The sequence below is a fragment of the Myotis davidii genome, unplaced genomic scaffold (assembly GCF_000327345.1).
Source record: "Myotis davidii unplaced genomic scaffold, ASM32734v1 scaffold200, whole genome shotgun sequence".
NCBI lineage: Eukaryota > Metazoa > Chordata > Mammalia > Chiroptera > Vespertilionidae > Myotis > Myotis davidii.
In genome coordinates, this window is record NW_006293700.1 from 7,534,449 (window position 1) to 7,559,460 (window position 25,012).

Sequence of the window (25,012 nt, forward strand, 5' to 3'; positions counted from 1 at the left end):
TCCCAGGCTCTTACACCACTGCCCGGCCCACGGTGTTAACCTCCTCGCCTTCCCTGTGAGGTGCCCACAGGGTGAAGCCAACACTTTCCTTTCCTACAGTGTCATCAAGAAGGGAAAGCGGAAGTGGCAAAGGGCAATGTACCATTTCCCAGGGCTGCATACAAATGACCACAGACTTGGCAGCTTATACCAATAGCGCTGTATCCTCTCACAGTCTGAAATCCAGGTGCAGACGGGACCTGCTCCCCCGGAGGCTCAAGGGGGAATCCCTGCTGTCACGTCCAAGCTTCTGGTGGCTCCAGGTGCCCCTGAGCTGTGGCCACATCACTCTAGTCTAGGGCTGGGCAAACTTTTTGACTCGAGGGCCACAATGGGTTCTTAAACTGGACCGGAGGGCTGGAACAAAAGCATGGATGGAGTGTTTGTGTGACTAATATAAATTCAAAATAAACATCATTACATAAAAGGGTACAGTCTATTTTTTTTTAATTTTATTCATTTCAAATGGGCCGGATCCGGCCCGCGGGCTGTAGTTTGCCCAGGGCTGCTCTAGTCTCTGCCTCTGTCTTCACATCACCCCTCTCCATGCCGTCTCCTTTTCTCTTTCTTGTAAGAACACTTATAACTGGCTTTAGGGCCCACTCGGAATGTTCTTATGCTGAGATCTTTAACTTAATTCCATCTGCAAAGACTGTTTTTTTTTTTTTCAAATAAGGGCACAGTCACAGTTTCCAGAACCTGGAAATATATTGGGGGGATGGGGGTGGCACCATTCAACCCGCTACAGACAGTGAGTTCTGAGGCATTTGACCTTCCAAAATACCTTCTTTTTATTTTATTCCTTTTTCTTCTTTATAAACTTGGTATCTTTGAAATAGCATCAGACACAAGTCCTACTGAAATGTCACAGAGCAGAGGCAGCAGGCTGGAGAGCTCGAGAGCACAGACACAGTCTAAGGTTCAAATCCCAGCACTTACCAACCCCTCCATGGCTCTGTTTTTCCATCTGCATGTTGGGCACAATAACACTACCTACCTCTGAGGTGGTTGTGGGTCTTAAATAGGATAATACTTGTAACAGCATCTAGAACTGACTGACCCCAAGCAAAGTGCTTAACAACTGTTAACTGTTCTTACTATTATTAATGTGAGCAATAAGAATGCATTGCAGATGGGTAGGGGATGTGACGATGGTGAAAGAGCCAGGTGGGGTGGCTGGATGGTGGCTAGAAAGCGCCCCGGGCTTTGGCACTGTCTGGAGCTACGGCTCCTTTGTGTCTTGACCTACCTGTGGCCACCTGACTGGGAATAAAACACATTGGTGGCCCCTCCTCTCAGGACCTGCTCTGAGCCGCTGTGTTTGCTGATCTGAGGCTTGGACTCTGGCGGCCAAGCCAAGCAGAGGGCGCAGAATTTCAAACAGAGATTAGGGAGCTGCTGGGCGAACACGCAGGAAGGACATTTCCCGGGAGGCCCCGCCCCTCGGGATGGGGCAGCCTGATAACCCACCCCACCGGGCACTGCATTCTAGACAGGAGCCTTTCTCTTCCCGAGACTAGTGCTGGACGCTGTGCCTCCTGCCCTGCTGACCTGCCTCGGGGCCAAGAAGTTCGTGAGTGGGAGTGCTCAGGGCACGGTCAGGAGTCCTTGCCCATCAAGGTGAGGCCCATTGCTGTTTCTTATCACTGAGCTCTGTCCGCACTCTGCTGTGGTCCAGGCTGCCGGATGCCCTGTGGCTGCCGCTCCTCCTCTTGTTCTGAGAGACCTGGCTCACCATGGGTGAGGCACAGAGCACAGAGCCCGGGCACTGGGCTTTAGCAACAGCTGCTGTGTGGTTCTAGGCAAGTTCCCTGGCCTCTCTGAATGGCAGTGTGCAGCATCTGGGAAGGTGAGGGTTGCACAGGACCTTGAAAAATTGAAAAGGGTCTAATTGATATTTGTGAGGCAGCACAGAGTGAAGACTCTGACAGGCCAGAATCTGATTGCAGCTTAGGGCTGTCGGGTCTTAGGCAGGTTCCTTAACCTTTTAGACTTCAAGTCCCACATCAGTAAAAGAGATCAAAGCTTCAGCAGCTGTTGGGATGATGAAAACAGAAAAATGTATGTAGAACCTTTAGCTCAGTGCCTGTCTCAGCCTACACACTTAATGAGCAGCAGCTATTATGATGGTCTCAGAGCACGTTGAAGATTGGTAATTAAATAATAAAAAGGATTAAAATAGTGAATGCATCGTACAACGGAGAACTGTTTATTGGCTCAATCCCAGTGTGGTCTAGATGGAAAAGCATTCAGCAAGCCCTGTGGAGACCTGGCTCTGTCCCCAGTGTGTCCAGTTTGTAGCTGGGTGACTTTGAGTAAGTTGCCTAACTTTTCTGAGCCTCGATTCTCTCGTCTTAAAATAAGAATACAGTGGGGCCTTGATTTACCAGTTTAATTCGTTCCGTGACCGAGCTCATAACTCAAATTACTCGTATGTCAAATCAAAAAGTGAACGAGTGAGACACGTGATGCTGGGCTGATGTTGTGGTGTTCACTGTGACGTTCGCTGTGCCAACTAGCGGTGGGGTATCTGAAGCTGGCTCGTAACCCGAATTTTAGCTCGCAACTCAAAGCAAAAAATCGGCCGAGAGATGGCTCGTATCTCGAAAAACTCGTTAGTCGCGACACTCGTAAGTTAAGGCCCCACTGTACAGTAGCTATTTTCTCTCATTTGCCAGGAGCTGTTTGAAGTGCTTTACATACATAAATTCACTTAATCCTTGACACTCTGTGACAGAGATAGGGAATCTTTTTTCTCCCCAGGGCCATTTGGATATTTCTAACATCATTCGAGGGCCATACAAAATTATCAACTTAAAAATTAGCCTGCTATACTTGGTCAATCATTTAATTAGCTCACCCCTAATGTCTTGGCAAGGCCAGACCAAGTAATTTCACAGGCCTTCTATGGCCTGCGGGCCAAGTTCCCCTCCCCTGCTCTCTGAGGTAGGTATTACTTGATGCCCATTTTACAGATAACAAAATGGAGGCATAGAGAAGTTATATGGTTTACTCCAGGTAACAGATTATAAGTAGTATTATGAGACCAAAGTTAGTCCTGAGCCTGTGTCTTGCCCAGTATACTTTGGAAATACCAATCTCCTTTCCCACACAGGGCCTCTGCTAGGGTCTGATGTGTGGCTCCTGCTTGGGGAGGGTAAAATACCTTACAGATAGAACATGCAGTCACTATTTACCTCCCCAAGTCTTGGCTGCATCCCTGTTTCTGTTTAATGTGAGTGACATTCACATTGCACTGGGACTTTAAACAGATATAGGTATGGATACATCGTGGTTATATGTAAGTTCACTATACAGCCTTCTCCAGTTCTGATTTTGCTATAGCAGACTGGGGACCAGTGAGGCCTTCCTCATTGTTTGTGAGGAATAAACTTTACTGCGAGTCTCCTGAGGCTGAGGCCCGGGACTAGGCATGACTTTAGACCCTTTCTCTTTGGTGATTCCAACTTGAGGAAGGGACAGATCTTGGACGCCTCTGCATGCCTTGGACTCCACACACATTTGAACTCTGAGCTGAGGCTGAAAATCCATGGACAGTTACCCCTGGAGAATTGAACAGGACCGAGAGAGCTTCCTCCTCCCATGTGACAGCCTCAAACTCCAGCTTTTGCAAATGTAATTTCAGAGGAAACTGAGCAGAGCCCTCAAGAACATCTTGGTCGAGTGAGGGAGAGAGTTTGATGGGATTCTGTTATTTCTGAGACCCTGTAAGACTCACACAAAAGCTCCCTCAAGACAAGCTGTTTTATCAGGCTTCTCCACAATGCCTTAAGAGTTAGGTTTGATTGCATGGGTTGATACATGAGCCTTCGGATTTATTTCCTTCTATGCAGGACATCAGTGAAAACTGAAGCGATGAATTTCAGGTGGGGATTAAAAAAATTGAGTTCATGTCTAGGATATGGATGACTGGAAGCTGTTCGTAATTGCATTGAATTGCCTCATATTTCAAGTTTTGACTGATTAGAGAGCTTCGTTTGTCTGCATTAATTAAATTTTTTACTCTTGGAAGTAATCAGTTTGAGGGAAGTAGATTTTGGTTGCAGGAGCCATGAAGGAACTCGCACATGCAAAGGAGATAAAATCCTTTGCAGCCCTGTTGGAGTGGCTCAGTTGGTGGAGCATTGTCCTGTGCACCAAAAGGTTGGTGGTTCAGTTTCCAGTCAGAGCACATACCTGGGTTGTGGCAGCTTCTATCCCCAGTAGGGGCACATACAGAAGGCAACCTATCAATGTTTCTCTCTCACATTGATGTTTCTCTCTCTCTCTCCATCCCTCCCTCTCTCTAAGCATGTCCTGGGGTGATGATTAAAAAACATCCTTTGCAGATCATATTTGAAATAGTAGAGATTTTTCTGTACAGTACTGAACTGCTTTTGCTTTTAACAGATATGAATTTCCTTTCCTTTTTTCCTTTTTAGGATACAGAGAAAAGTAATTAGGCCATCATATTTAAACCTTTGGTGCATTTTATGTAATGCTCAAGAGTTGTAAAGGAAAGTGCTGTTGAAGGAGAAAGCTAATTTTTGGATGAATGGGATTCAAGTGTATCTGTTATCAGTGAGCCTGGCCTGGGTGTAGAGAGGATGTGTTGTAGGAGTCCATGCTTGCTGAGGTCTTAGCATTCCTGGAGGGTAAACACAGGATGAATGGACATCCAGAGGTCACAGTGATTTCAATAAACAGATATATGACCGTGATCTGGTTCCTACTTTTCTCCTGGGTCTCAGTTTCCCCATCTGTTGAATGACTAGGATGATCTTGATTAGTGATTTTCAAACTTAAAAAGTTCATTTATTACTCAAACTCCTCAAAATGTAAAAACACCATCACATTGGAGGTTAAGGCTTCAACATAATGGATTTGGGGGACACAGGCACTCAGTTCATAGCATAATCTGAGACTGATATTGTCTTTGCTCAAGGTCGTTGTGGTCATTCAATGAATTATCATATGTAAAGGACTCTGACACATAGTGGATGTTGAGTACATGTGTATCCTTTCTACCCAACTCTTTTCTGCTTCCCAGGCCCTTATTCTTCTTTTAAGATCAAACTAGAGTACCACCTGCTCTGGATGCCTTCCTCAGCTCCTCTTGGCCCAGGCCAGTCATTCTTCCCGCCATTCTCCAAAAGCTCTTGGTACCTACCCATGGTAGCATTGCTCTTCTGTGCTTATACCACACTGTGAGCACCTCTAAGGCCAAAGACCCTGTGAGATTTATCTCTGCCCACCAGGCCTATATGTGCTGGGGCACAAATAGACTCTATATACTTCTGTTGAATTATCACCTAAGGACTGGTGGTAGAGAAATAACCAACCGATAAAAGGTGTTTAGAGAAAGAAAAAGGAGGATGTGTTAGAAAAGGGAGTGATTTTAAGAAATGCATGGAGACCAGGGCTGGACGACAGCCAGAGCTGATGCACCATTTAACAGAGAAGAAATGGCTCATCAAGCCCCAGGGAGAATAATTTCCTCTTCCTTCGCAGCTCCAAGGTAACTGTTAGGACAAGGCTTGGCAACTGAAGTTTTAGATTATTTTCTCCTCTCACTATGCTCCCAGTCTTGGAATGGCCTTAATGCTTTTCTGTCTGCTACAATACATTTTTTAAGGGAGCCAAAGAACTTTCAGTGAATTCTTGTGCAGCTTTCTATATGAATGCTCTATCCACGTGTCTGTCTGTCCACCTATCTATCCATGTATCCAATAGTCATTGAGCCTTGCTATTTGCCAGGCATTATGCTAGATACTGAAAGTACCGATATAAACAGGCATGGTTACTGCCTTCAAACACTCAGCATATAATAAAGGAGAATGGTTGTTTTAGACGATTATGATCTATATGCTAAATGCTATAACAGAGATAAGAACAAAGTGCTAGTGGAATCCAGGAGAACAAGTGACTTGTTCCTCTTTGAGAAGCTGGAGGACACATTACATAAAAGAAGGTAGTTGACTTGGGCCTAGAATATAGATTATAGTGTTTACTGATCAAGATGGGTGGAGTCACCTTCAGTGGAGGGTCTGGAAGGAGAAAGGGTTCATGGGCAAAAGTGTGATGAATTTAGGAGGAGCTATCCATTGGGTGGAGTACAGTGTTTGGGGAGTCAAGTGCTGGACAGGAGGGCTGAGGCTGTATTGTGGGGAGCCCTAAGGGACATTCACAGAATGTTGATCCTATTTTTTCATTGACATGTATAGGATATAGCACTTTAGTGTTTACAAACAGAATATCACATTTTTAATCTCATTTGATCTTCTCACAACCCTCTGAGAGAACTTAGTTATCCTCCACTTTACAGATGAAGAAAGTGAGATGAAGAAAGGACAAGGATTTTCTCATGGTTACATAATTAACAGGTGGATGAGCTCATACTGAAAGCCAGGACTGTGGGTCCCAAAATCTATCCTTTTAAAAAATTAAACATTCTCTTGAATCATGGCATACAAGTGTGCTGCAGGATGCGTGAGATGCTGTGAGGAAAAGTCTCCATTTTCCTGGGGCAGAACCATCCTCCTACCTTGCCCTTGAACATTTGGCAAAGTTCTCGAAGGACTGCCTAACTTGGGCTGGCTTCACACAGTGTGGCTCTGAATTATTTCTGAGTCATCCTTGATTCAGAGAAACCACAGGAGGGGGGATTCCTTAGCATCCCTGGAGGTGCATTTCCGAGGCTCAGCTGACTCAGGTGAATATCAAGATTCCCAATGATAGTCTGTTGAGTTGGTGACATTTGAATTATGATGGCCAGTGGGGCAGGAATGTACAAAATGAAGAACTCATAGAGAAATATCCACCTCCCTCAGTGAGGTAGCAGATTCCAAATTGCAGTGGGCAAGCACGAAAGGGTTCCCAAGAGATTGGGAGTCAGTGCCCCATCCATCCAGGCCATTGCCTGGGACCCTTTGGACTCAATTCCTCCAAGATTGGGCTGATCCTATGCATAAGGAGAAAAGTCAACCAATTCTATAGCCTCTTTTTGTTGTTGTTGCAAGAATGGGGATTGAATGGAAGAGAAGTTGGGGTTAGACAATAAAGGTCACTCAGCCTACTCAAATATAACCACCAAGTATTCTGAATTTCCTAAATTTCATTGTTTCTTCTGGTTATAAAATTATCCTTTGAGCTTTCTTTAAAAAATATAAACCTTCCCTTTGAGAAGACAGCACATTGGTTGCTGATTACTTAACCACAGGGGTCTGCAACTCCACTGCATGTTAGAATCATCCCGGGAAATTTCAGAACTGCTGAGCCTTAGCCCCATGGCTCACCAATGAAATCAGATCCTCTGGGCAGGGCCTGGACATGGTGTGGGGGACAGTTTTATTTATATTTAAAACGTTTGTATTGATTTCAGAGAGGAAGGGAGAGGGAGAGAGAGATAGAAACATCAATGATGAGAGAGAATCATTGATCGGCTGCCTCCTGCACGCCCCCTACTGGGGATCAAGCACGCAACCCGGGCATGTGCCCTTGACTGGAATCAATCCCGGGACCCTGCTGTCCACAGGCCCACATGCTATCCACTGAGCCAAACCGGCTAGGGCGTGGAGGACAGTTTTAGAAAGCTCCCCTGTATGAGTCCGATGTGCAGCCAAAGTTGAGCATCACTGCTCTAAAGAAATAGGATATCGGTCCTAACCGGTTTGGCTCAGCGGATAAAGCATCAGCCTGCCGACTGAAGGGTCCCAGGTTTGATTCCGGTCAAGGGCATGTACCTTGGTTGTGGGCACATTCCTAGTAGGGGGTGTGCAGGAGGCAGTTGATCGATGTTTCTAACTCTCTATCCCTCTCCCTTCCTCTCTGTAAAAAATCAATAAAATGTATTTTTTAAAAAAGAAAGAAATAGGATATCAAACAGGCAAGTTGTGATAGGAAGATCATAAGGAGAGAGAAAGAAAAGTTTTAGGCTAGACAAAGGCAGGATGTCACACGGATTTATATTTTAACAATCTTCTGTCAAATTCACACTGTAGCAGCTCTTACTCTGTTTGGGGGTTTGCCTGTAATGAGTAGGTCCCAGCCTGTGAAATCAGGTAAATACACAGATGGGATATTTCCAGGAAGGGATTTCCCAGAGGGCACCAGGGAGGGGATCCAAGGCTCTCCAGATAACCCCAGGATGGCCGTAAAGCTTGGTTTTGTTTTGTTCTTAAAATTGACCTGTTATGTGCAAATTCATTCTTTGGATAAAGAAATTTTATTAACTATATAATTAAACATTTTTTTAAGTTTATGAGTATTCACATAAATAAATTCACAAATCAGCCAATCCTTATATTTAAGTAATGGGGGTTATGAGTGGCTTTTGAGGGTGAGGTGAGAGTGGCTTTCGACTTGTGTCCTGTGTCCTCTTAGGTGGGGAGGAGAGCAGTGGGGCCAGAACTGTTCCCACCCATTGACACAGTTAACTTAGTGCTTTGTCCCGTGGCCTGAGCTGCTTCTATTCCCCACTGAAGGTAGGAAAGGTGAGCCCAGTAGGGGCGTCTGGTGACACAGTGGACAACCACATAGAGACCCTGCTTGCAAGCCATTTCCTAATCCCAGCTCCACTGGAGCTATGGACGTGACATTAAATTAGCTATTTGTAGGACCCTTGCCAGGTCAGCATGAGGGCTGGCGAAGTCATGTATCTAACACCCAGGGAGAAAAGCAGAGTTAACTTTATTGCCACTTTCTGCAGCAGAGGAGCCTGGAGCTCAGAGAAGTGCGCCCCGGACCTAGTTAGAAAGTGTGTAGATGAGACCCAAACTCCAGGTGTCTGGCTGTTATTTTCATCTGCCAGGCTGGATGCCCCTCTACCCCCAGCAGCGAGGGCCCTGGGCTTCCACAGTGAGTGTCGCCACCCCGAGCAGATGTGCTGCAGCAAGTCTAACACGTGCACTGTTTCATATTCTTATTGTTGGATACAGATATCGGAGTCATGGTAGCTTTCACCCCGAGGAGACCAGGTTGGTATACGGGTTTCTGTGTGTCTCTTGACTTATCTTGGGGTGGCCCTGGGAGGAGATTCAATAGATCCTAAACCAGAGCGGCTCAATCATTTTTTTGGAAGTGAGCAGGTTCCCAGGCTGGAATCCTGGGCAGACTGGAGAGGGGAGTGTGATGGCACCTGCCCTGGTGAGCCTTCCTGATTTACCGGTGGATCCCAATGTATGGACTGGAAATCCCCAACAACCTCTCGGTTGTACAAATGGATAATGATAATATTTGCCCAGTGATAAATAATGGGAAGTTTGGGAGGTAATGTGTGCAAAATGGTGTTCCTGGCACATAGTGAATTTCAATACATTTAAAAAAAAACTTACACGCATTCCGGGAAATATTCTAGCCCATTTTTTGGTTGTCAACAATGCAATCATTTGTAGCATGCTTTACATTTTACAAGCATTGTTTCCTATTTTAACCCTGTGACTTGGGTAAGAGATGTCCTCTGTCACATGTGAATGAAACATACTAGTACTCATTTGGGTTAAGCAACCAGCCCCAAATTCTAGCACTGAGAGTGGATTAAAGCTGGCCCTGAGCTGAGTCTTGTGTGCTGCCCCATATTCCAGTGGCAGGAGAAGAAATACATTTTATCAAGACTTTTCCTGCTTCGAGTCAGGCTGGGAATGCCCTTGATGACTGACTCACGGTTCCGGCAAACAACCTTGTGTGTTTGTGAGACAAACATCAACCCACCCAAGACAGCTGAGCTGGTTGTGAATCCTTTGGGCAATTGGAAGGACCTACGTCTCTGGTTTCCTCTGCAGGGGGTCTGAGCGGTGCCTAGACCAGGCCTTCTCAGCGCCGGTCTTCCCCAAAGCAGTGCAATCTCTGAAAGTGATTTCCGACGTCAGCGTCTCTGAAGCCTCCTTAGCTGCTTCTAGTGCACAGCAGGGCCAAGAGTTCTTGTTTCCTGAGGGTCAGGAGTGCCTTTCTCTAAGAGGCCGGGACCCCTCCTCCTCTCCTTTCACGGCAGCAACTTCGGGCATGCCCAGTGCCCAGGCCCCGGCTGCCAATGGGAGGTGCAGAATACTGATGCCATCGATGATGAAGATGTTCCAAAAGCAACCTTCTGTGTCCCTCCGGTAGATCCTGGCATTTATTAGAAGCAGCTTCCTGTTTGAGGATGGAAGAAACTCAGCCTTTCCAGCAGTCTGGGGAGACCATTGGCCAAGTTCCCAGAACATCAGATTCTGCCTCTGTGAAGTGAGGATGGTAGTGAGCCCTGGGGGACCACAGTGGCAGGTCAGGGTTTGGAATGTGCTGGCCTGGGGGCTCTGCCTGGTAACTTTTCTGCGAAAACAGGATAACAAGAACTATTATTGGAAATTTCCTTTAAGAAATTGCAGACAAAAGGGATCCCCCTTTTGTTTCTCAGGAGACTTGGATTACTGTTCTTATCACAGGATAATGGCAAATGAAAGGGGGAAAATGCTACCTCCAAGAAGAGTACTTTGTGTTTGCTTGCTTGCTTGTTTTTTCTTTTTTAAAAATATTTTTTTATTGATTTCAGAGAGGAAGGGAGAAGGAGAGTTAAAAACATCAATGATGAGAGAGAATCATTGATTGGCTGCCTCCTGCGTGCCCCCCACTGGGGATCGAGCCTGAAACTGCAGCATGTACCCTGACCAGGAATTGAACCGTGACCTCCTGGTTCATAGGTCGGTGCTCAACATCTGAGCCATGCCAGCCAGCCTGTGTTTGTTTGTTTTTTAGCACTTTTCATATACCAAGCACTGTCCTAGGTGCTTTGCTTACTTCACCTCATTTTCACAATAATCCTGTTACGTAGGAACTTTACTATTACCTCATTGCACCAATGGGGAAACTGAGGTTCAGAGAGGTATTTATCCATGTCTGGGTGGTTCAAGGACCCATTTTTTCCCATCCTACTGTACCTGAGGGTCTCAAAGGGCCCCTCAGGTGCCACCATTCTGATGTTTGGCCTCTTCACAATATCGTTTACCAGTAGTCCTCAGGCCTCCGCTTGCACACCTCCAGGAACAGGGAGCTCACCCCCCACCCAGTGCAGCCTGTTTCACTATTCAGACAGCACCATTGTGGAGATCCTTAATTGCTCATCTGGATCCAGGGAGAATATCAACAGAATAAACAAACAGATAACTAAATACATGAATTAGTAGAAGCTTCCTCTGTGTCTCCTAGAAGCTTCTGCTCATTGGTCCTAATCCTATCCCTTAGAATAATAACAAGAATAACTAATGTTTATTGACCAACAGTATGTTCTAGTTACTATATTAAAAGCTTTACATTCATTATCTCATTGTACACGAGGACCCTGAAGTTTGGAGATGTTCAGTACCTGGTCAAGGTGGCAAAGATAGTGCTGGGGTTGGAACCCAGGCAATCTGACTGCGGAGTTCCTTATCCCAGCCTCTGCACCCTGCCCCTCCTGAGTCCTAAATATGTAAGCAAAACGGGAAACGGATGGTCCCAGCACTCTTCTCACACTGCTCCAGGAATGCAGAAAGCTCACAGAGGGCTGGAGCCTTCACTGCTCTCTTCACCCCCTTCCTCCAGCCTTCCTTCTTCCTCTGCCCCCTTCCTCCATGGCTGCCCCACCAGCCTGCCGGACTCTCCTCTCAACTGTGACTTCCCGTTCTCCCACGCAGAGCGGGCTGCTCGCCACTCTCCCAGCCCCAGAACGGGATTCTCTCAGGAGGCTATCAGAAGGTCAGGATGCTCCTATTGTCTGATAGAGAAGTGGACTAGGGCCTTTCCCAGGGATGAGGCCCCCAAATGGCTTCCCACTCAGGGCTAGTAATAACAATAGTAACCGTAGCTGACACTTAGGTTACTATGTGTCAGCTTAGCTGTGTACTTGCAGGGTGACCTCAGTGAGTTCCAGGGCCTCTTGACCTTGGAAATGGTCCGAGAGCCTGGCTCTGAAAGGGTGTCCATGCTGCTCAGAGGAAGCAGCCGGCTCAAGGCCAAACACAGGAGCCTGGGCTCGGGGAAATCAGGCAAACCTGGATTCCGGTGGTAGTTCTGATGCTTAGGAGCTGTGCGACCTTAGAAACATCACCTACCCTCTCTGGGCCTTGGCTCCTCATCTGTAAAATGGGTAGGAGAAAGCTGCTGTATTGACATCATGATTAAATGATGCCATTTGTTTTGCATGGGTGACACAGGTGAGTGAGAATTGGAAAAATGCCAGCTAGTGCTATTAGTATTAGAATTAGGCCTCATTTAAGTGGGATTGTAGGTGCACGTCACGATTTCATTCTTTCATTTTTATTTTATGATTTCTGTTCAGACGGGGTTTTTGTGGTTTCTGCATGAGGAGAGCTGTCTGGATCCCTTGTTGGGTCATCCTGACACTTGTCTTTGGATCCTCATCCTGGGTGGATGAGGAGGCTGGCCGGCTTCCGAGAGAAGTCAGTGTATGCGTGCGTGTTTATTTTCTCCTAACATCTGAATGACTCAGTGTGACCATGACTGTTGAAGTTTTTCTTCTTTTTTTCAGAAAGGGGATGTTTGGGTTGAAGCTGAAGAAGAAGAAGAAGAAAGCAGAGAAGGGGTTAATCCTAGCCAACAAGGCTGCCCAAGGTGAGGCTCTGGTGGGGGTGGGGGCTGACTGCTACCCTGGGGCCTGGGGGCCTCTCAGAGTGGCCCCCTCCATGGCTGAAAATGGGGTTCACACTCCATAGGAGTGAGTCAGGACATGCTGCCTGCTGGGTCTTTGAATCCTGCCAATCACAGGTGCAGGCCCAAGGCCGTCCACCCCAGGATGGCTGGTCACCTGGTCATTGGACCAAATGGGCAGGTGGACACCGCTGGGCTGGGCAAAGGGAGCCATGAAGAAGCAGCAGCTAGACTCAGGCTCCTGCTTCTGTTCCCATTTGCTCTGTGGCCCAGGATAAGCCACTCAGCAGCTCTGAGTCCCGGTTTCTTCCTTTGTCAAGCGGACATGGCATGGGTTGTTGGGTTGACCTCACATGGCCATATGGAGAATTAAGTGAGATTGAAAATGAGAGTGAGCATAGCAGCTGCTATGGGGGAGGCTCTGACTTTATTGTCTCATTTAACTCCTCCATCATCTTACCAGTAGGTGTTTTTGTCCTAGTTTTACAAAGCAGTTTACAGAGATGCAGAGCGAGTGAAGTGTGGGGAAGGCCAGCTGCAGGAATTTGCAGGGCCCGTGAAAGACAAAATGCAAAGCCAGTCTTAATAAATGATTAAGAATTTCAAGATGGTAGCAGCAGAGCATTGAGCCAACTTGGAGAAGTCCTTTTGATCACGGACCCATGACACGGGCCCGCCATGGCAGGCACAGAGCCGGGAAGCAGTCACGTTGGGAGGTAAATTCAGGCTCTCTGGCTTTCTGTCCTTGCAACGGGCTACTTCCTTCTCCTAAAGAGCAAGGCCCGAGTTACAGGGTGAGCTGTGCCAGCAGAGGCCAGGCCGGTGTCCACTTGACATTCCTGTTTATTGACTCAAATAGGAACAGTGGCTTCCATGACAGGTCTGGGGTGGTCCCCGGGAGACTTCTGACAGCAACCAGTTCAAGGCCAGCTTTGTGGGCCGTTTCTAAACCCCTGTCATTCCCTTGGGGGCCTCCTTCACCCTGAACTGCCATCCACAGCAGGTGTCCTGTAGCTCTTCCCCACCTAACTCCGCTCCTTGCCTCAGGTAGAACCCAATCTTACAATAAAATAACATGAAAATTATTCACACTAAAGGTGTTGGTAATAATGAGTCCAAGTCATCTGGGGCGAGATAGGAGAGGCATTACATTTGAAGTGGGGACAAGGCTTAAAGCTTCATAGAAGTACTTGTCTATTCAGTTAAATTATAGGCACCAGGGAATGGGGAGAAAAGGCTGGGGGTCTTTCCTGGTGTCCCTGAAATTATGACACTGTGGTAGGTTCTGGAGACACATGCTTAAATAAGGCACAAGGGCCTTATGAAAAATGAGAATTTACTTAAAAATATTTTTTTCTTGATTTCAGAGAGATAGGGAGAGGGAGAGAGAGAGAGAGAAAAACATCAGTGATGAGCATCATTGATTAGCTGCCTCCTACACACCCCCTACTGGGGATCGAGCCCATAACCCAGGTATGTGCCCTTGACCAGAATTGAACCTGGGACCCTTCAGTCCACAGTCAGACATTCAACCCAGTGAGCAAAACTGGCTGGGGCTGAAAAATAGTATTATTTATGACACATTAATTAGACCCTCATGCTTTCTGCTTTTGACATGCATCATTCATTACTCTAAAATGTAGATTCCTTTGCCCCTTTTTTACAACAGAGGTTCAGAGAGGGTGAGTGGCTTGCCCAAAGTCACACAGCTAATAAGTTTGAAGAAGTTGGCTCCTGAGCCCAGGTCAGTCTCACACCAGAGCCTGGGCTCTCTTACCCGCTGAGTTGCCCTCCAGTTAGCCCTCACTGCTCAGGGGAGGAAGGAACGAGCTGGCAGAGATTTGGGGCAGTCAACCACAGGCGTTTCGAAGGAGCTGGCTCATTCTAATTAGAGTCTTCAGCCCACAAAGCAAACAGGGCAGAGAGAATCAGGCCCCTCCTAGAAAGTACACAGCACCCGTCCTGCTGGCCAGGGGCCACCCTATAGGAGATGGCAAAAGAAAGTCCAGAGAACTGAGTACACATTGGTCTTTCCTTGTTGGCCTGGCCTGGGAAGTTCGGACTTTTCTGGGTGAAATGTTCTGAGATTCTCAAAGTCTGTGGCTTTTATATTTGCATATTTGGAGGCATACTAGGCCATGCCTTTATTTCCTAAAATTCCAGTTACCTTAACGCCTCCATTAGTTAGTAACCCAACTAAGAGTTATTAGGATCATCCATTGATTCATCTACTCAGCAGATAGTAATGGAATGCCTGCTGAGAGTTGAGCCGTGCTAGGTCTGGGTGTGTAATGGTCTAGAAGGGGGACAGCTCTATGTAGGACTCTTCCGTTTGCCTTTCCAGATCTATTCTGCACCTTTTCCTGGGACCGGTTCTCTGTCCCAGGAGGCTAACCTCTATGGTTGCATGACCCAGGTTCCTTCCCCAGTGGGGTGTCCCAGCAGGAGGTCTGAGCGAGGGAAGAGAGTGAGGCCAGGATCCGTGTCCCTCCACTGAAGGACGGCTGCTGCTCCTTGCAGGGAAGCTTGACTGCACCTGACTTCTCTTTCTACACTCTGGGGGCTGTGCTCTCTCTCTCCTCATTGTTGGGGCCTCGGAGTGGTAACAGCTTGGCTGCTGTGAGCCCCAGAGAGCTGCACAATCCTCTGTGGCTTTCTCACACCCACGCCTTTATAAAAAAGTCCTCAAATGGGCCCGTTCTGGATGGGCCAGCTGTTACCTATGGGGCGCTAATGAGGTAACTGCATTAGAAGTTGAGGAAAGTAGCATCAAGATGATAGCATGCTGAAACGGAGACTATTGGGGAATCTGTTTCAGCGCCGTCAGAGAAGGGTTCTCTGTGGCGATAACATTTAATCTGAAACTTTAAGGAAGAGAAGGAACCCAACAAGGGGTGGGCAGGAAGAGGAGGGATGTCTGTGAAGATAAATTCCATGCAGGAGAGAGCTTGTTCGGGGAGAAGGAACTGAAATAGGCCTGTGTGACTAGAAAGCAGTGATGGCAGGGACAGAGGGACCCGTGGCCCAGGAGGAGGGGACGGAAGCCAGACAGAGCAGAGCGTCAGAGTCATAAGTGGACTTCAGCTTTATTCTAAGGACAGTGGAAAACCACTGAGGGGTTTTAAGAAGAGAAGCAAAACGAGGTGGATTTTTTAAGACGGTCACTCTGGATGGTCCATGGTGAGTAGATTGGAGAGAACAGAGTAGTAACTCAATAAATGAATGAATGCATGCACACAAGCTCTAGAAGACGCTGACTGCCTTTCTACCTCTGGGTCTGTGTCACCCTTCAGCATGTAATGTAGTGGGAGGGGGTCCACATTTTGTTACCTTCCAACCTGGGCATCTAACCCAGCACAGTGTCTGGCATATGTAGGTACCTAAGCATGGTCACTGGAAACTTGCATGGATAACATTTGATCCCCATCCTTGAGGCCTTTGTGGCCAAGTAGGGAGAAAGGCTTAATTGCTTCTGCTGCCACAGGAGCAGGCGGGCGCTGCCGTTCTTTCTGTCTCCACAGGCTGGCTTGTCTCTTGTTTCCACAGTGAGAGGAGAGTCAAAGGTGACTGCATTCATTCCGCATCCTTTCTGTAACGACTGACCACCACAAAGGCTTATGTCCATGAGCTCCTCTGACATAGGGGACCCATTAGCCCATCAGTTATTTGATTTGGCACCGTTTTCCTTCGTTGCTGATTAAAATCAGAGAACCAAAATACATTAAAACTGGAAGGTGTTCAGAGACAATTAAGCTGACAAATTTACCAGTTGGGTCCCGTGGAGTCCAAGGTCCTGAGAAACAGCTTCAGAGGCGCCTGAAGAGGGGGCGGTGAGGTCCTGCAGGAGGTTCCCTGCCCGGAGTTTCACCCAATGGCACATAGAACAGCTTGGGTGAAATGGACTCGTGTTATATATTTGAAGTTTTATATAAAATTACATTTATGAAAGAATTATGTTGCTTTTAAAAGCTTTAAAAACACTTTTCGTATCTAATCCTTTTGTTTTATAGGCAAGGAGGGGAAAATGCCATGGAATTCTGAGTAACTTACTCAACTTAAAATCCACACAGTGAACACTTACCATGCACCTGGCAGATACTGTGCTAAGAGCTATCTATACTTAATTCAGGTTTCCTAACAGCTCTATGGAGTAGCTAACGCTAGCATTGCCTTGCTTTATAGAAGAGGAAAACTGGGCTGAAAGAAGTTAAGTAACTTCCCCCAAATCTTGGAGCCAGAAAGTGACAGAGCTGAGATTTGAACCCAAACCTTTTGGAGTTAGGTATCTTGTGTAAGAGATTGTTCCATCCACTCTTTACTTTTTGCCGAAAACCTGGTTGAAAAGTGGTTCTCAAGATTTGCTACACAATAGAATGACCTGGGGAATTAAAAACAAGTTGACATCCCAGATAAATTAAATCAGAATCCTTCTGGTGAGGGAGGAGTTGTTATAAAGAATCTGTTGGGTATCTATTCATGAAAATAGTCTTAACGCGTGTATTCGTTTCCTATGACTGCTGTAACAAATACCACACACTAAGGCTGTATCTAATGGTTCCCTGTATCTCTGTGGCATGGCACTGGACACAGAATGGAGGCTCAGGTCACTACAACATGTATATTTAACAGGGTTTTCTTTCTTTTTTGCTCTTCTAGATGGTCAAGGTGAAGCAGAAGCACCACAGGAGGGCCCTTCTCCGCAGGAAGGACTGAGAGGAGATTTGATTTATGATGATGCGTCCATCACTCCTGTCCCCTCAGCTCCTCCAAAGAGAAGGTACAGTGTTGATGCGGGCAGTGAGCACACATTTGGGAGCCCGTCCCCTGTGCCAAGTACCCCCGCAGGCTCGAGGGGACAGAGAATAGCACCTAGTCACAGCCTGCAAGGAGCCAAAGGCCTAAGGAAGACCGGGTGCCATGTCCTCATGTCCGGCTTTCTCTGTGGCCTCCTGATCCCAGCCAACCCCCCCCCTTTCAGCAGGCCAGGGTCCTGGCTGTACCAGGCTCCAGTCTTAAATCCCCTGAGTTAAGGTCCTTATGTCCCTTATAGTTCAGGAACGACAGCAGCAACAGGAGACAGATTCAGGAGCTGCCCTTCACCTGCTCTTGAATTCATTAATACCCTCGATGTCTTAGCTTCGTGTCTGTCCCAAATGAAAAGGCGGTTCTTAGGCAACCCAGCTAAAAAGTCAGAACAAACTGGCCTTCTGCATGAGATTTGTGGTATCAGTCAGCTATTGATGTTTCCAAATAACCCCTAAAATCAGGGGTTTCATATAATCAACATTAATGATTGTTCATGAGTCTACCAATTAGTTAGGTAGTTTTATTGGTGCCAGATAAATCACTTGCGTATCTATGACCATTTGTCAGCTCTGCTGATTTCATTCTGAGGGGTGTCTGGTGATAGGCTGGTCCAGATTTGCCTCAACTAGGACCACCAGGCTCTCCATGTGGTGTCAGATCCCCCAACAGGCTAATCTGAGCTTGTTGCAATGGGGGTGATGGCAGAATTCTGAGAGAAAGTGGAAGTACACAGGTCTCTCGAGGCCTAGGTATAGAGTCGGCCAGTCATTTCTGCTGCATTCTATTGGCCAATGCAAATCACAATATCATGGATGTAAGGAAGCCAGTAGTTGGAACTATCAATGCTTTCAGTGTACCATGTTTGTTTATGTCAATTTCTTACTCATGGTAATTCTTCATGCCATCCCATCTTTTTTTCTCAAAGAAAATTAGTGCTTCCCTGTGTGGCAGATCCTGAGTTGTTATTACAAGGCTGTGGCAGGAAGGCAGTGTATGTATGTAATGGGCAGAGGTGGGTGACCAATGGAAAAGGGAGAAGGTGCTATCTCAGAGGTTGACCTTTAACAGAAGACATGAAATTTGTATGAACATGCTGCAATATCTCCTCCCCCATACACTGCACCATGACAACCACCCTCAAGCCCTGAATAGGGGAAATGTCAATTATTTCTAAGTATCTTTTAAAGGATCACTTGCCATTTATTTCACCAGGATAATAGCACTGAATGGAGGAAGGCAGGGAAAAAAGTAAGGAGTAGAGACTTTTCTCCTTGGTCAGAGCATTCTCCATCAGTTGAAATTCTACCCACCAACCAATGCTCAGCTCAGATCCAGCCTCTGTGGTGAAGTCTCTGTTGCTTATCCAGCTCTCAGGAATTTGTCTCTTTTTTGAACTCTGATTCATTTTTTAATATGACACATTTTACACCTTCTAGTTCTCTTTAAGCTTTGGTCCTCTCTCTTGAATAGATTGCTAGCTTTGCAAGGGTCAAGATGATGGATGGCCAATTCATCATGGTTTTTCCTCTAACTGAGGAAATCACATAGCTTACACATAGTAAATTATTGATATAAGTTTGCCATTTTATTAATGAACATCTATCTTTTGATATTTACATGCATTATCTCCTCTACCCCTATGTGGTAGAAATGATCATTTCTACTTTCCAATGAGGAAATTAAGGCTAACATCACAAAATTAGGGAGAAAAAGTATTCTAATTCAAATCAGTTTGACTCTAAAGCCTTGAGATTTTTTGCTAGTTACTCTGTTCTCTACTGGACTCAATTATCTGAAGAAATGGAATGAAGTCGAGATGCATGATGGTTTTGTTAGAAGGCAAGAGAATACATTTAAAAGGAACTCAGGCACAGTTCATTTCCTGCCTGTTGCTGCTTCTGTGACTATAAGAATTCTTCATCTCTTTCTACTATTATCCAATCTCTAAATCCAGGTGTGGCACACCTGTTTTCAATTACTTATGACAGTCCAAATAAAGGAAATTGTCTGGAATGTGAAATTTCACTGAGATAGAAGCTTGGCTGTTCTTTCCAATTTCTCTTTTACCAATTCTTTCAATCTCAAAATTCAGAATGGTTATATCTAACGGATATAATCACGAAACTCAGAATGGTTATATCTAGTGGAAATGGCAAAGTGGTCCTGTGAAAGGATCTGACAGGAGACAGGGCACATCCTTATTGAGACCCAGCTCTGCCACTGACTTGCTGAGGAATCTCAGTTTTTCATTCTGTGAAATAAAAAATAAATAATACTGATAATCATACTAACAATAAGAGTTGACACTTATTCTCGCCAAGTCCTGGATTAAACGTTTACATGCATTATATCATTAAATTGTAGCCATCACCTCATGTGGTAAGTGCTATTATTAGCTCCACTTTTAGGATGGGGAAACTGAGTCAGAGAGAGATTGTCACTTGTCCATTTATACTTATCTCCCCCAGAGATGTAAAGAGAATATGTGATATGACATAAATAAAAGCATTTAGAAACACATAGGGAAATAATACATGGCTTATGGATCTCAAGTATATTCTTACTTGATGAAATGTATATGTTCAACTTTCTTTTAATAGATCAAAACTGTTGACTAAGATCCATGATGGGGAAGTCAGATCCCAAAGTTATCAAGTAAGTGATTGACTCTTCCTACCAGCTTCCCCAGTTCTTCTTGTGTGAGTGAGGAGCCTGGTCCAGAGTGCGTACACGCTGCTTTGTGTTGTAGATTGCCATAACCATCACCGAAGCCCGCCAACTGGTGGGTGAAAACATTGACCCAGTTGTGATCATTGAGGTCGGGGATGAGAAGAAGCAAAGCACAGTGAAGGAAGGAACCAACAGCCCATTTTACAATGAAGTAAGTCATGGGAGTCCCCAATACCCTCTCCATCAACACTCTCTCAGCTGCCACTCTCTGGTGTTCTTGAGCCAAATAGAAAGCCTGTGCCCTCATGACTGCTTCCCATCACTCATCTAAGCCCATGGCAAACTCTCATAGCCTCCTTAACAGACAGTCCATAAAGTTAAACAAAAAGATAATGGAAAGGATAGGTAAGAAATTCCCACTCATTTAAAATACATTACTAGATTTTTAGTAAGACCCATTTCCTTATTCCGTATAAGCTTATCTTCATCCATTATAAGCTCTAGGTTTATATTAAAAATGTGTTGGATGTTGGTTAGTGAGAAGATACACACTCTTTTGCATAGCAGAGGCATTGTAAATCTAATTACTAGTTTTGAAACAGTCATGCTGCCTTGGAAAGTAAAATAGTCATATTTTCCTAAGCAATGTAAAAATTGTAAAGGAATACATCAAAGAGAGACATGAAGCTTATAAATATTAAACACACTACATTCTCTTTTGAAAGGAAAAAGATTAGACAGTAAAAAAAAGTGGTGACAGATACAAAGAGTATAAAGTGCTATTTGGTGAAAAATATGTGTCCCACTGATCTCTGATCCTTAACCCCTTAGTCTCCTCCCTAGAGGCAGCCATTCTCACCAGGCATTTGTATACTGTTTTAGAGACAATTTGGGCAAGCACTAAGAATACAAATAAATATTGTCACCAAATGGTAGCATTCTATACACGCTGTCCTGGACCTTGCTCTTTCAACCAATGTGTCTTGGAGATGAGCCCGAATCAGAATGTACCGCTCAGTCTCATTTTCTGCCCATTGCTGTAGTTTCCCATTGCATCGATACACTGTAATGTACTAAGCCAGTCAATTTCTCATTGATGGATATTACAATTTCTTTCAGTCTTTGGCCACTACTTATAATAATATTTACATGGCGTGACTGGGACAAATATATGCAACTAAGAAATTTTAAAATAAATTTATTGGGGTGACATTGGTCAACATGAACAGCATTTAAAATGTTGATATCTCCAGATTTCCCTCCCAAGAGGTAACCATTCATACTCCAATCGTGTTCGAGGGTGCTTGTTTTCCCTTAGACATCATGAATTATCAAAACATTCAGTAAACTCTTAATTACTTTCCCAGTGGCGGTGGTAACTGAAAAGGAAGGCAGGAGAGCATGGATAATGAAATGCATAGGAAATACCCAAATCCCATTAGAGCTGTTAACTCCTTTCCTCGTTATCACTCCTGCCTCTGAGCCTTTTATCGGGAATAGCAGTGGCAGCTGTCTTCTTTCTGGTCCTCTCCCTGCCTCTATAACATTGGCATGGTTGTGATATGAAATAATGTGCGTGAAAATGCTTTGATGCAAAGCTCTACAAATTTGTTAATGATTATAATTCATATCTGCGTTATGCATACAAGTCCTGGGTCTAAATGACATTAACTTAGGCCCAAGTGTAATCACGCAAAAACATAGAAGTTGAAGTAAAAATCTGTCTTACAGTTGAACTGAAAACATTTATTACAGCGTTTGACCCTAGTTGTCAAGCCCAAAGTTCATCAGGTGTTGAAGGAGCTGGTTAGTAGGGGCTGGGGAATATTTCCCAGCTAGAAATGTGTGTGGGCTCGGCAGTCTGGGGAACCTGTGTGAGGCAGTTGGGTCTGAAATGTGAGATTCAGCAGAAGGCAATAAACATTGGAACTAATTTATTGGTCCAAAGGAACCCACAGCATCTCATATATCAGAGAATGAAGACTGGCAGGTAAGTGAATTTTGCACATAAAATAAATTCTGAACATGAAACTCTTAAAAAATTTGAACATATATACATATAAAAATTCCTGAAATGTTACACATTTTTCTATTTTCCTAAACAGAAGGCACTGGAAATGCTGTAACCTTTTATTGATACCTAAGGACGGCCACTTTGAAGGTCTCATTATAATACATGATGTCATCTTTCCATTTCCACATTTTGGTTTTTCTTTTTTGCCCATTAAAAACAGGCTGTTAGCCCTAACTGTTTGGCTCAGTGGATAGAGCGTCGGCCTGCGGACTGAAAGGTCCCAGGTTCGCTTCTGGTTAAGGGCATGTACCTTGGTTGCGGGCACATCCCCAGTGGGGGCATGCAGGAGGCAGCTGATCGATGTTTCTCTCTCATCGATGTCTCTAACTCTCTATCCCTCTCCCTTCTTCTCTGTAAAATATCAATAAAATATATTTAAAAACAAACAAACAAGCAAAAAACAGGCTGTTAGAGGTTACTTCTCTCTTTCTACTGCTGTCATGTTCATCTCTAACATCCTTGGGTCATTTCTCCATCCTGCAGCTCAAAAAAATAAAAAAGAAAAGAAATAATTCACAAAACGACTTCCTAGTTCTACCTCTATAATCCACAAAACAAAACAAAACAAAACACCCAACACACCACCACTCCAGTTTTCTGTACCTTAGAATCATATGACCCCACATTTGGAAAGTCCTCACTGAAGTTTAGATGATGAAATGTCTAGTCCTTGAACCCCTTGTGTGATAATTCCAGGAGAACACAGATTTGGTCCCAGGCCCACCAGTAACTAGCTTTATGACTCTAGGCATGTCTCTCTCTTTTTAAAAATATTTTTATTACTTATTTTTTAATTACAATTGACATTCAAAATTATTTTATATTAGTTTCAGGTGCACAGCATAGTGGTTAGACATTTGTATAATTTACAAAGTGATCCCCCACAATAAGTCTAGTACTCACCTGACACCATACATAGTTATTACAATACTATTGACTATATTCCACACTGAGATACTCTTTTCACCCATCATTCTAGGTAGGTAAAAAGAAATAAATAAAAGATTTGACAATATAAAGGCTTGGCATAGGTGTGAGAAATGGCTATTTTTATATGCTGCCAGTGGGAATGTCAAATGGTTTAGCTCCCTCAGAAAGAAACTTCATGCTATTTACTAAATATTTACATGCATATAAAATAAACCATGACCCAAAAATCCCACTTCCCATGTCCATTTTAGAGGAAAACTCACATATATCCTGTGCAAAGATGTGGTTGGTGGCATTCTTTATTTTTTTGGTTAAAAAAAAATTGAAAACAAGTTAAATGACCTTCCAAAGGGTATGGCCAATCCATTGATGATATATACATTCATGCCATTGAGGCCCATGTAGCAGCTGGTTAGAACAGTACAGATGTAAATCTACTCCAGGGACAAGGTTCTTAAATGCAAGGCTGAGATTTAAAGTCAGAATGAACTTTATGTTTTATAGTACTTTGTCTTCGACTTCATTGGGCCTCAAGTGCATCTTTTTGACAAGATCATCAAAATCTCGGTGAGTATATGACTGGTGGTGGGAGTGGGGGGAGTGGGAGAGACTCTAGGCATTGGGAGTTCTCTAGGGCAGCACAGCCTGCTTAGAAGATAGACTCAGGGGGGCGAGTGTGAGCTGGTGAGTTTGAAACCAACAGGATAGAACTTGCAATAAACAGAATAGAGGAGTTCCAGAAGGAAAACCTTTTTAAGAAAGTCTGTGCTTGTTGGAAGCAAGTTGTGATCTACTGTCAAGCCATCATGAACTGAATTGTGTAGTGTACTAATGTGGGAATGTGAAAAATATGACAGTGGATTGCCATTTTTGAATTGGTTTCTCTTTTTCTGAAGCAAATGTTAGTGCTTCTCTCTTGGAGTGATCTCCACACTAATGATAATTAATCACATCCCTTCCCCTCCTAGTTAGTAGTAAACAGAGAAATAGAATCAGGAAGGAACCAAATGCATCAGTAATGCTGGATTAGAGGATGCGATTTGGAGCAAGTGGTTACCACTTGGCTTCTTAGTAGTTAGTTGCTGTTGAGTGTAGACCTCCAGATCTACCCGTGGGGGGTTGGGTCTGCTGCATAGACCCTTCTTTAGCCCTGACAGGTGAATTCCTGCCTCCACAGATCTATCCTGAAGAGTACAGACAGAGAGAGCGTTCTGGTCCAGCCAGGTTGGCCCACCACCTGGAGGACAGGAATGGGAAGGGAAAGTGCTGAGTTGAAGCTGTACTAGTTCACATGGGAGAATACACACAGGATCATTACCAACTTCATACCACTGTAAAAGGACAGGGACCACTGGACGGCACACTGCATCTCTCTCACCAGTTTGAGAAATTGTTGCTTCTCCCATGCAGAGGATAGTAGGATGTTCATGCTTGAAAGTGGTAGGGTCGGGGGGTTGCAGGGAACATACTGTCTTCCAAATGGTTCTGAAAGGACAGAATTCCTATTTTATACGCCAACATAAAATGTGTGGAGAATGAGGAAATGTTTTCCTAACAGCGACACCAACTCTAATAAGAATTGTGAAGATGGCAAACTTGTCTTGAAGACTTCCTTGCCTGTCTTTATCATTTGCTCATCTTTATTTTAATATTATGTCACACACACACACACACACACACACACACACACACACACACACACACACACATGTTATATATCAGTCCTGCATGAGGCTTAGGCAATAGTGAAATTATATTATCTTTCCCAGGGGCACTTGAAGAATGTGACTCTTGAAGAATGAAAAATTATCAAGAGCCAAACATTCTTCATGTTTAAATTCCAGGCACGATGACAAGTGGTGCAGGAGATATTTT

At 44.8% G+C, this 25,012-nt stretch overlaps 1 protein-coding gene across 1 annotated transcript in view; it reads left to right on the top strand.

Moving 5' to 3' along the window:
* The first annotated feature begins 12,543 nt into the window (after positions 1 to 12,543).
* FER1L6 (fer-1 like family member 6) overlaps positions 12,544 to 25,012 on the top strand; it is a 102,022-nt gene continuing 89,553 nt past the window's right edge. The window contains 5 exon segments of the mRNA XM_006767370.2: positions 12,544 to 12,621; positions 17,314 to 17,434; positions 20,064 to 20,118; positions 20,213 to 20,344; positions 23,642 to 23,704. Coding sequence (XP_006767433.1) covers positions 12,546 to 12,621; positions 17,314 to 17,434; positions 20,064 to 20,118; positions 20,213 to 20,344; positions 23,642 to 23,704 — 447 coding nt within the window. The 5' untranslated portion in view covers positions 12,544 to 12,545.